This window comes from Zootoca vivipara, chromosome 5 (assembly GCF_963506605.1).
Source record: "Zootoca vivipara chromosome 5, rZooViv1.1, whole genome shotgun sequence".
In the NCBI taxonomy this organism is placed as follows: Eukaryota; Metazoa; Chordata; class Lepidosauria; order Squamata; family Lacertidae; genus Zootoca; species Zootoca vivipara.
The window spans coordinates 42,505,966-42,518,711 of NC_083280.1; the positions used below are offsets into that span (position 1 = coordinate 42,505,966).

Below are 12,746 nucleotides of genomic sequence, written 5' to 3' on the forward strand. Positions count from 1 at the left end.
TACTTACAAGCATCTCGAGGTACAGCACACTCAAGAGGTAGACTTGCTTAGTTAAAAGGTAATATATACATTGTGAAGTTCACTTATAAGAAGTGAGACTCCATCTCATCTCTCTCTCTAGGCTGGAGGCCTTGAGGGAGAGACTCACTAAGATGTGTGTAGTCCAAGAGGTCTGGTCCAAGAGAGAGAAAATGGCTGTTTCCTTCAGGATTTATCTGCCACTTCCTCAACTCATTTGCATGTGAAGGAAGAGGAAACTACGCTTAGTCATATCCTCCTCCTCAGTCCTCCAAGTGGACTATCTAGGGATTGTTGTGACTTGACTGCACTTAACCCTTTGCATCCCACACTTATTACTACGCATCTTGTTTACACTTCATATCTATCCCAGTCTGGTCACAATCTGAGCTGACCAATTGCCAGCCCCTTTGGCAAAGAATAGGAAGGCAGAAACAAGGTGAACGAAGGATAGGAGCAACGAAGGATAGGGCAGAGCCACTGCCAGATAGATAGAATATGGCTGCAATCCTGCACCCTTTCTTTGTGAATGGTGCAGAGGATCAGGGCAAAGCTCCACCTAGTCCAGCATCCTGTTCTCACAGTGGCCAACCAGTTGCCTGTGGGAAACCAGTAGGGCAGGATTTGAGCACAACAGCCCCCTCCCCTCCTGGAGTTTCCAGCAAATTCAGAAGCATGGAGGCAGAGTAATCTTGGCTTGTTGCGACTGATAGCTTCATCCTCCATGAATTTGTCCAATCCTCCTTTAAAGTCCAATAGTATTTTAAAGAGAGTGCATTGGCTGGATTTCGCGTAAAGGGAACCACCCATTCTCAAACCAGGCACCTTTATGCTCAGAGCTTTGTTATCGCACCAGCCACAACTCCCATTGTCCCAACAGCTTGCTCCTCTTCCTGACCCTGGTGCGCAGCTGCTCTCAGTAAAAACAGAGCTATGCATGGAGGTTTGGGCAAGAGGTGGCTGTGGGCAGGACTAGCTCAATACATTTGGCTGCCAGGTGGAACAGCATATGGCACGCATACCCACCCATAAATAGCACCCACAAGGCTAGTCAAGTTATCTTGGCACACCAAAAAAAAACAACCCACAAACAAAGGCAACGGGACAAAAAACAATATATGGAAATGTTGATGTTATTGATGAAGATAACAATACAATATATTGCAACAATAATACATTATAATGCAAAATAAAAAAATTCCTTCAGTAGCACCTTAAAGACCAACTAAGTTTATATTTTGGTATGAGCTTTCGTGTGCATGCACACTTCTTCAGATACCATATCTGAAGAGGTGTGCATGCACACGAAAGCTCATACCAAAATATAAAGTTAGTTGGTCTTTAAGGTGCTACTGAAGGAATTTTTTTATTTTGCTTCGACTCAGACCAACACGGCTACCTACCTGTAACTAAAACATTATAATGCATGCAGGGGAAAACTTTGTTACTTTTGCACTCTTTGGGCCCCCTCCTCCTTGGCGTACATTATTTTGGCCCCAAAACATAGAATTCTACTGAGACTCTTGGCTTAGATGATTCAGCAAAGAATTATGGGATATTTTAGAAGTATTTCAGAGCAGCCTTTCCTCAGCTTGGGTCCCCAGATGTTGTTGGACTACGATTCCTATCATCCCTGACCAATGGGCCATGCTGACTGGGGCCGATGGGAGTTGTAGTCCAACATCATCTGGGGGAAGGCTGCTCTAACATACTTCTTTTAGGAACCTGGCATGATGGTGTGAGAAAAGAAAGTGGAAAACTGGCAAGTGACTACTAGCCATGGAAACGATGAACGACGACCTGTGTTGGAGGCAGTATGCTGGGATTCACAGGTTGGAGAGAGTGCTGCTGCACTTACACCTGGCTTGCAGACTTCCCACAGGCATTGTAGATGCTGGACCAAAAAGGCCCTTGGTCTGATCCCTCAAGGCTCTCCCTATGTTCTTACACACGAGAGGAGTTTGATTGCTCAGGTGCCTGGCTGTATATTCCTGCTGCCATCGCCAGCCCTCACACCCAGTATCCTTGTCTTCTGTGACCCCGCATGCAATTTCCCATGTCATAAAACCATAGAACTGAAGAGTTGGAAGGCACCCTGAGCATCATCTAGTCCAACCCCCTGCAATGCAGGAATATGCAGTTGTCCCACATGGGAATCAAACCTGCAACCTTGGCATTATCGGCACCATGCTCTAACCAACTAATCTATCTTATATTCTTATATGTGCACTCTGACTTACATTGCCTAACTTGGCACCACAACTCCTGAGTACATCCTCTGCTGGACCAGAGAGAAATTTGCCTGGGTTACTGCCATTGCTTCCAGAAGAAGCCAGGGACCTGCAGGCGATGGAGGCCAAACCTGAGTCCGCACAAGAGGGTAGTCAAGGGGCCTTCATTTAAGCGCAGCCACTAATCCCCCCAAAAGGGAGGTTTGCTGGACTGTGGCTCTGATTCCCCCAGCACACCTTCTGGGATTCCCTTCTGTACAAAGAGCTGTTCTGTTCATATTTCATATCCTCCCTGTCAGCCAGCCAGCTCTGACAAACAGGGAGAGCATTATGAATGCAGCTGGAGGAGGGCAGCCGACACCCCGATGGGCTTAGGAAAGATCCTTGCTGCTCAAAGCCATCTCAGCACAGCCTTCTTCCTTGACCTTGTTCCAAGGGAAGGGACTCTGTCCTGGGTGGGCAGAAGGGAATGCGGTAGGCAGCATCTCTGCAGTGCCTCCACCAGCCAGGAAATATTTATTAGTATGGGAAGCGTGAGCTGCAGCAGCAGCAGCAGCAGCAGCATGGCACAGCACTAACTGGGCCGCCTCCAGATGCATTTCACTCCCCTCTCACCAACCAGGCTGAGCCTCGGCCAAGGACACATTGCGCAGCTTTGGGGACAAGAGCACAAGTGTGTGGCATGGAGGGAAGGAGGGTCTGTGAGCTAGGAGAAGAGGGAGGCCGCTGGGATTGGCATATAGGCTCGAGTCAAAGGGCTCTGTGAGGAGCACTTAAGAGGCGCCCAGCCACATGCGGTTGTACCACTGATCAACGCCAGGTGGGCGGAATTTTTCAGTGCCTCCCTGCCAGCCCCCACAGAGGTCGCCTCTCTGCAACTCTGCAACTCACATTCATGATCTCTAATAGTAATACCTGGCAGCCTTTCCTCAGCTTGGGTCCCCAGAGTGACTGGGCCAACCCAGTCAGATGGGTAGAGTAGAAATATATTATTATTATTATTATTATTATTATTATTATTATTATTATTATTACCCCCCATCTTATTGCTGTGATTGTAAGTTGTTTTGAACTGCTTTTAATATTGTGCTTTAATTGTTGTAACCCAACCTGGGATCTTAGGCTGGAGGGTGGGTAATTAACAACCACAACCACCAAATAAACAGAAAAGCAGCTTTCTGCCGCACAGTTCCCTGTCATCACTTTTAGCTTTAAATGTCAGAATTCTAACCCCCCCCCCTTTTCAATGCACCACTGCAGAACCTGACCCTGCTATATCACCTGTTCCTTTCTTTCTTTCCAAGGGTACTTGGAACTAGGCCTGCAATATTTTTCTTTCCCCACCCCCCTCTGCGTAGCTTCCCTTCCTTGCCAAAGGGATTTCGCCATTGTTCTAGATGAACTCCCCCCCTCTTCCCTTACAGCTGCCTTCCGCTTTCTCCATTGCTGCCTGCAGCTCTAAAGCACTCAGTTGTAGCCAACAGCCTTAATAAATCTTAAGCGGCAGAGAGCAAATGACAAGGACATGGAGGCATCGGAGCCTGCGGCGTGAAACAAAACAGGCTGGGGGCTGGAGAAAGAGTCCTCTAGCGGCCTACGAGGGGGTTATTCACCCAGAGGGAAGAAGAAGCCAAAGCTCTATTCTGGAGTCAGCAGGGGCAGCGAAACAGTACCTGCTCAGAGGTGGCACTCAGCTTCCAATCTCCCAGTACCCAGCTTTGGCCCTATAAAAGGAAGCAACTCTTACAGTAGCCTTGGGGGCTGAGTGAGGCCTTACTGCTAACAAGGAGAGGAGATGCTGTTTCAGTACCTGTGAAGCTAGAGATGTCCCTGTCTCAGCCGAGGGTCTCACCGCATTCTCAGACGAGCTTCCAGCCCCCATTGGCCAACTGCAAGCACAGTCCCTGTTTCTCTTCCTGCCTCCACTGACCGGTTGAGATAGTCTGCTGGCCCCGGCATGTCACTGACAGGCACAGGTGCTCGACAGGCCCAGCCAGCCTGGTCATGCATCCACCCCAGCCAGCTCCTCCTCCAGGGCTAGTGCCAGGATTCAAGATATTGCTGGAGCTCCGACACAACAGAGAGGGAGAGCTGTCAGAGAAGCACAGAATCCTGTGCTCTCTTTGGATCAGAACCCCCACCCCAAGAGGTTGCCGTTGATATGTGTGGAGGGGAGAGTTGAGAATTCATGGGAATGTGTGTGAAAACCACACAAGCAATTCAGGATGAATGTTCATTGTCCTACTGTCATATAACCTCCCTACAAGCTTAAATCAGAACAAATGCTCAATAAAGACAGGGCATAGGGTGCCAACTTAAATAAATGGGAGGTGGGGCAGGTAAGGCCTGCCCTGTATAATCGATCCCAAGATGTGACGCATGAACACGCAATGCCCATCAAATTTGGGGGATACCTGGCTCTCTCAAATATTTTATTGGAGGGTGAAGGGACCTCAGCTCCTAGGAGTTGGCTCCTATGCCCTTGTGTAAGCTTTGTCCATGCAAATCAGGATGCTTGTTCAACAAGGAGGTCATTTGGATGATCCCAGTGTTAACTGGTGCATGAGACACAGAACTCCCATTATAGTACCAACTTTGCTGGCACCTGGTTTCTTGGAACAATTGAAAGTGCTTTCCTCCGATGTTTCAATGGCCTGGTTATTAGGTCTTTGTTCAACTCTGTTTTGCTTTGCTGCAGGTGGGAGTTCCTTCTTGTGTTATTTTGCTCTTTATCTGTTATGTTCTGATATTGCTCTTATGCCAACTTGCAGGTCCATTTGGATGGGAAAGTGGGATATAAAAGCGGGGAAGAGGCCCTACCTGATCAGGTGGGGGCAAGTGGCCAGAGCATGCTGAGCCCATGTGTCTTCCTTCCCAAAGGTCAAGGAGTGCCGGGACGTCAGAGGGTGTGCAGTAATGAAGGTGTCTTGACAGACAGGGCAGGTGGGCCAACTGGCTCTGAGCCCAGCCCAGACAGGCCTTTCATAATCCCCCTGTAGTCTTTAGACTTCATTCCTGCCAACCTCTGGAGTCCTCCTCTTTATCCAGCACCTATCCAAAGCTTACCTGGAGGTTACATGCTTGCACAAAGCTTCCATGTCCTGTCTTCACTAAACATTCTTTCTGATCTGTTTAGATGACAATGAGCATTCATCCTGATTTGCTTGTGGGGTGTCATTTGTTCATTTGTTCACCCCACACTTTTCAATGCATTTCCCCGTCCCTTTCCAAACCTCAGAAAACCAAGGCCGTCGTGGATTTGCTGCACTAGAGTGACAAAACACTTTAATCCACATTAATTCAAAATACTGACAGTCCAAAGGCACCGCCGCCCAGAGTGGCGGGGGAGACCTGGCCACATGGGTGGGATATAAAAAATATATTATTATTATTATTAGTATTATTATTATTATTATTATTACCTTCTGCAGTGATTCCAGGGACCTCAGGAAGGTGGGTGGTGGAGCTCAGAGGCATAATTCATGCATATATTCAGTCAGAATGGATTGAAGCTCAGGGCAACCTGAGATGAGCAAGTCTCATGGAGCAAAGACATAGGGGCCAACTGGAGCCTGATTGAGATGGGAGTCCCATTTGCCTCTGAAAGGAGGAGAGGTGCCCCCATCCAAGAGATCCTCTCACACTCCAGGATCTTTGCAAACCCAAGGCCAGGTTTGCACTCCACCTTTGGCCTATGGGACTGGCAAGGCTTCCCTAGCAGAGCAGCAAAGCCAGACCGTGGATCAACATCAAGAATTGGGTTGAACTGAAGGGCAGAGAGGGTGCTGTGCCGTCAGGAGGATTGCAGGTAAGTCAGGGGACATTCTCCCCTTTGAGCCAGGGATGACCCCCCCCAAATGCTGCCAGTGTGACACTAGAGGGCACTGTGCTACTTCCTTGCAAAAAGTAAGATGCTCATAGAGAAGAAGAAGAAGGGTTTGGATTTGATATCCCGCTTTATCACTACCCGAAGGAGTCTCAAAGCGGCTAACAATCTCCTTTCCCCTCCTCCCCCACAACAGACACCCAGTGAGGTGGGTGGGGCTGAGAGACTTCAGAGAAGTGTGACTAGCCCAAGGTCACCCAGCAGCTTGCATGTGGAGGAGCGGAGATACGAACCCGGTTCCCAGATTACGAGTCTACTGCTCTTAACCACTACACCACACTGGCATAAAAGAGCCCTTAAGGAAAGGTGACATTGGGGGATCTAACCATAGTGAACCATATTCTCATTTGGAGGCTTTCTTCTTGCAGCACTCTGAATCACCGCCATCAACCCACCCTTTATCACTGTGCACAGGTCTCTTGAATATTCTGTGGAACTTGCTCATCATCATCCTCTCTCCCTTTCTCTGGGACACCCCCTTCAACTGCCGATCACATTATACTCTGGATACGCCAAACATTAGTATTATACTACAGCAGGAACCGAGCTCATAAACCCTTGGCCTCCCCTGATTTTGCAGATTCCCTCATTCAAATGATGAGGGGGGAAGTGATTCCTTTCTCCACAGGAAGTGAACGTAAGAACACAGGAAAAGCCCATCTGGTCCAGCATCCCCTTTCCCAATGTGATGCCCATGGGAAGCCCATCAGGAGAGCATGACTCCAAGAGCCCTCCTCTCCTGCTTGTGATTCCCTGGCAGCAACAGGTATTAAGAAGCATGGTCCCTCTGATCCTGGAGACATCGCATAGCTCTCATGACTAGCAGCAGTTATGGATAGTCCTATCCTCTGTTCATTTGCCTATTCCCCTTTTTAAAACTATCTTCATCCCGAGAGGCTGGCACCCTACGACATGGGCCATCTCATTCAGCCACAAAGCTGGAATTAAAAACATAGTAAGTTTTTTTGGGGGGGGGTGCATGAAAGAGGGAGAGCCAGATTAGGGGAAGGGGGGTGCAGAGAAGATCACTCTCTCCCTAAGGCTGCAGCATGGGGGGGGGGGTAGGGAAGGGTTGGCAGGAAGCAGTGCCAGAGGGAAGCAGTCAAGTTTGGCCATGCTGTTCACAGTCAGTAACATTAATTGGTATCTTGTGGCTGGCTGAGCTGCAGGCACACGTGGTGTCTTTGCAGAAGCTCTCTGAGGAGACAGTAATTGCAGCAGCGACTCTCTCAGCCTGGCTGGGTTTTTGACAGACAGGGAGCAGATCAGCACTAATGAGGCTGGGGAGGAGCACCTCAGGCACAACACCCTATGATAGAGAGGGAGAGGACAGGAAAACCTACCTGGTGTCAGGAGGACATATCACCTAGTGGGTAAATGGTGAGCCAGCATCAAGTAGGGTTACCCCATGCAGTTAGCTGCACGCCAGACAGAAATTCAACAAGTGCTGAATTTCTCCACATGTAAATACAGATAAGGCTTCACCTGTTGGCTCCCAGTATGTTTCCGAGCACCATTCAAAGTGTTGGTGCTGACCTTTAAAGCCCTAAATGGCCTCGGTCCTGTATACCTGAAGGAGCATCTCCACCCCATCGTTCAGCCCGGACACTGAGATCCAGCGCAGAGGGCCTTCTGGCGGTTCCCTCACTGCGAGAAGTGAAGCTACAGGGAACCAGGCAGACGGCCTTCTCGGTAGTGGCATCCGCCCTGTGGAACGCCCTCCCATCAGAGGTCAGAGAGATAAACAACTACCTGACATTTAGAAAATACCTAAAGGCAGCCCTGTTTAGGGAAGTTTTTAATCTGTGATATTTTAATGTATTTTAATGTGTGTTGGAAGCCACCCAGAGTGGCGGAGGGGACCCGGCCAGATGGGCGGGGTACAAATAATATATTATTATTATTATTATTATTATTATTATTATTATTATCATGCCACTGGTGAAAAAACACAGAATACCTGCTAGGAAAGCAAATGAGAACCCTCTTAGGTGTAGGCTATATAGGAACACCCAGCTCCTTCCCCTTTCCACGAACCAGTTGAATCACCATGTTAGTGCAAAAAATGACTTAAAATCTCCGTAAGACCCATCCCTCAACTGGACCAAGCTGACCCAGTCCTCTCCCAAACCATATTTGTCAAACATTTTTAAAATTTTAAAAAAAACCCTTGCAATGATGGAGTCTCCCAGTTGGCCCGATGCTTACAGTCTCCTTTAAAGTAGGTCCCTCCTCCACTGTTTCTCCAAAACTCCTTCCCTTTACTCCCAGGCTTGGTGTCCTTCAAATTATCATCCAGCTCAAAGCAGCCTCTGATTTATTTGAAAGCAGTTTTTGTGCTGTCCGCTTCCCATCATTTTCTCTTTAGTGATCTGGCCCAATTCTGTGGGCTTACCTCATAGGTCTTGCATTCCAGCCCAATCATCTTCCCAACTTGGTTTCCTCTGAACTCTCTCCAGATTGTCAGCGTCCTTATTAAAGGGAGGATCTCAATTCCCCAGCTCAGAGCCTGAGGGATGCTGAGTGGGGTGGAATAATAAGATCTTATATTTTAATACAGTGTTCCCACTAAAGCAACACAACATGCCATTTGCTGTTTTGTTGAAGTATCTCTGTTCTGTTTGGTGTGTGTGTGTGTGTGTGTGTGTGTGTGTGTGTGTGTGTGTGTGTAGATAGCAAGTGTTAGCCACTCTTCACCCAGGATTTATTTATCAATCACATTTACATCTCACCAAGGAGTTCAAAGCATACATGATTCTCTTCTTCCCCATTTTACCGTGACAACAACCCTGTGGGGTAGGTTATGCAGAGAGACTGCGACTGGTCCAAGGTGACCAGGTGAGTTTTGTGGCTGAGTGGGGATTTGAACCCTGGTCTACCAAGTCCTAGCCCAACACTCTAACCACTACACTACACCAGCTCTCAATCTCACAATGTTAAATGAAAGAACGCTTCAGAGGAATTCACTGGGGACTTACAGCCGTGGGGTTATTACTATCGCTGACAACCAAATCGTAGGTCCAAACTGGTTGAGTAGATTCACACAAAGTTTGGAAACTAAAGTGATTGTTTCATCATACACCCATGTAAGGTATCGAGGCTGGGAGGAGAGGCAGTTCTTGAACAAGGGTGCCCAGAAACCAGATATGCCTAATATATTTTCCCCAGCACCAACCATAAACCCTCGCAGTCAGCGCTTTGCTTCTTGTCACCCAGCTACATAACCAATGGGCCAGCCATCATTGTTCACTAGCCCTTACAACAGCCTTCCCTAACCTAGTTCCCTCTAGATGTTTTGGACTTCCCATCATCCCTGAACATGGGCCATACTGGCTAGAGTTGATGGGAGTTCTAGTCCAAAACATCTAGGTTGGTGAAGCTTATCCTATAAAGGTGGAGGTGTATTTGGTGGCTGGTTCTTCTGGCTGTCAAGGGGGTGCTCAACAGGTCCTGTATTTTCCCTAAAGCACAGATTTTTATTTCTGGGGGTGCTCAATGTGGATCTAGTTTTGTCACTAACAGCCCAAGCAGCAGAACCAGGACCAGGTTGGAGAGAGAAGGTGACTTTCAGCAGCTCCCCTGCTGCCAGCTACAACTGATCCTTGATAGGGACGGATGATCAATTATCCGCAATCTGGCAATGTCCAGATTTATATTACAGTTATGTGTTATGCACAGGGTTGCCTGTCAAAACTGCAGGCTGTTCAAAATGGCAGAATATCTGACCAGTGCTGAAACAGCTCCCAGTCCTTCCCAGTCCTTTTGGGGGCATTAGGGCTGGCACTTGCCTGGAAATCCCTAGATCATGACCTCACATACATATGAGGATGTATTAAAAGAAGCAGCAAAAACACTCTGTTGTAGTAAACTTGCTGCCCTGCCTCTGGCCTGACCTTCTCAGCTAGGCTCTTCCAAGCCACTTTGCAAAAAAAAAAAAAAAGGTCATTCGGTTAAACGTAAATAAACCACTTAAGTTGTTTATCTTGTTCATTCTTGCAGTGGTGCAGCATCCGAGGGAACAGCTGAAGGCATAGGAAATTGTCCATGATAAAAACCACCTGGGTCCTGGAAATTCTAGGAGGAAAGATATTGGACTCAGTAAGAAGGAGTATTATATCACTGCCTGGGCACACCTAAGGCAAGGAGCATAAGGGACTCAAAATATGCACCGATGCAGAGTAGGCAGAATCTGATCTTGGCAACACAGGGCTGAACCACATGACTATATCTGATGCCATGGCAGCTTAACATACATGGAGATCCAACGGTCTTCTTCTTCTTCTTCTTCTTCTTCTTCTTCTTCTTCTTCTTCTTCTTCTTCTTCTTCTTCTTCTTCTTTCTTCTGCGATCACTTGTAGCCGAGTAAGATTGTCTTCCATAAACACAATTTTAACAATGGGTCTGTAAGTGACTGTGGAGGCCAATTCTGGATCCACACGTCCTTCCACAGTGGGGACATTGGTTTCCAGGTGGGAGTTTATCACGATGTGGATTTGCCAAGCGTGCCTTCCTCTTAGCACATTTCTCCGTTGCGTCCTGAGATCGAGTTTCTTCAAAGCCCATGGCACCTTTGGTAAAGGCTGTTCTCCAACTGGAGCGTTCGCAGGCCAGTGTTTTCCTGTTGTCAGTGTTTATACTACATTTTTAAATATTTGCCTTGAGACAGTCTTTAAACCTCTTTTGTTGACCACCAGAATTACGCTTTCCATTTTTAAGTTCAGAATAGAGTAGTTGCTTTGGAAGATGATCATCAGGCATCCGCACAACATGACCAGTCCAACGAAGTTGATGTTGAAGAATCATTGATTCAATACTGGTGATCTTTGCTTCTTCCAGTACACTGATATTAGTCCGCCTGTCTTCCCAAGTGATGTGTAAAAAATTTCAGAGACACCGTTGATGGAATATTTCGAGGAGTTGGAGATGGCGTTTATAAGTGGTCCATGTTTCACAAGCATATAGTAAGGTTGGTAGTACAATTGCTTTGCAAACAAGCACTTTGGTTTCCCTGCAAATGTCCCGGTCCTCGAACACTCTACACTTCAATCGGGAGAAAGCCGCACTCGCAGAGCTCAAGCGATGCTGGATTTCGGCATCAATGTTGGCCCTTGTGGAAAGGTAACTGCCTAGGTAGGAAAAGTGATCAACATTTTCCAACGTTACACCACTGAGTTGAATTTGTGGCGCTGCAGAGGGGTTGTTTTGTACTTGTTGGTGCAGCACTTTGTTTTTTGTTTGTTTGTTTGTTTGTTTTGGATGTTGAGTGATAGGCCAAGCTTTTTGTAAGCTTCTGCAAAGATATTTAGGATGGTTTGGAGGTCATCCTCTGAGCCTGCGCACACTACGTTGTCATCAGCATACTGAAGCTCTATGACGGACGTTACAGTAACCTTACTTTTTGCTTTCAGCCTGTTCAGATTGAAGAGCTTTCCATCTATTTGATATATGATTTCTACTCCAGTGGGGAGTTTCCCGTCGACAAAGTGTAGGATCGTGGCAATGAAAATAATGAATAGAACAGGTTCACCATGAGCTAACTGTTCTCAAGCCCCTCCCCTCACTTCCCCAGATTTCAGACTAGCAAGAGCATGGCAATGGCTCAGTTCACAGCATGCTGGAGGATACAGATAAGCCGCTCCTTCTGGGGTGAAAACCACAGTGTAAACAGCCATGGCAGCTCTCTAACCCCACAATGTAGTGGAGGGAGAGTGCAGCTCTGGGACTTTTTTCAGGAGCGATTACATCCTCTGCCGGCACAATTTGCATTTGAAATTGTTCTGTGCACTTCTGACCAAAAGCTCAAGTTTGCATTTCAGCTGGCTGAAAATCTTTCATGGATGCTCACTGTGTTTTACAACCTTGTGCAAGTCAGATGTCAGCACCGCTGAGTCCACCTGAGCTTATTCCCAGGAAACCATGAGCGGGGTTGCAGTCGTGTGGCTCCTATTGAATTGAGAATTGTGCTGCACTGCTGTGTGTGTCTCCGCTGCTTGCATTTTGGAGTCCCCCTCCCCCAGGGGCTACTAGGCTCTCCTTGGCAGTGTTGTCATGGGGGCTGCCATAATGAGCTCCTGCAGTTCCTATGTTGCCACTATGATGAATGGCCGTATAACGCTACCCCCAGAAAAGGCATCAGAGAGGTTCCTTTGCCAAGTACTTCAAGTGCACAGGAGAGCAAAGGATTCTAGGTGCAAGGTAGTCAATAATAAGTGAAGATGCCCCTGTCTCTTACTGTCAATATGCAGCATTCCCTCAATCCCCCCTTTCCAAGCAGAGCCCCCAAGCAGGCGTCATCTTGTCTCCAACAGCGTCTCCCAGCAAAAAAAGCAAACACAAAGACCCCAGGGGAAAATCAATTTGCCCTTCCCAGCTAGCATCCAGGCATGCTAACATCTCTCCTTGGAGCAAAAGGTTAACCCTTGCTTTTCCAGGGGCTATTGGAAATAGAGCAGGCAAGGATTAATCCCAGATCTCCCAATGGGGACTGGTGGACATAGCAGCGAGAGCCACATTTTAAAAAAAAAATCACTGACCAACTGGAGCATGTCTAAAGGAGGGCACCCAGAAGGTGAGTAGGGTGTGTGGTCTGTGGTTGAAAGAGATGTGCATGT

The 12,746-nt window shown here is 47.6% G+C and overlaps 1 protein-coding gene across 1 annotated transcript in view; it reads right to left on the reverse strand.

Annotated features, from left to right (window-relative positions):
- Positions 1–4,206, reverse strand: part of GOLGA7B (golgin A7 family member B) — a 39,343-nt gene extending 35,137 nt beyond the window's left edge. Inside the window, exon 1 of the mRNA XM_035132748.2 lies at positions 4,060–4,206. Coding sequence (XP_034988639.1) covers positions 4,060–4,131 — 72 coding nt within the window. The 5' untranslated portion in view covers positions 4,132–4,206. The remainder of the gene's footprint in view (positions 1–4,059) is intronic.
- Between the last annotated feature and the right edge of the window lie 8,540 nt (positions 4,207–12,746).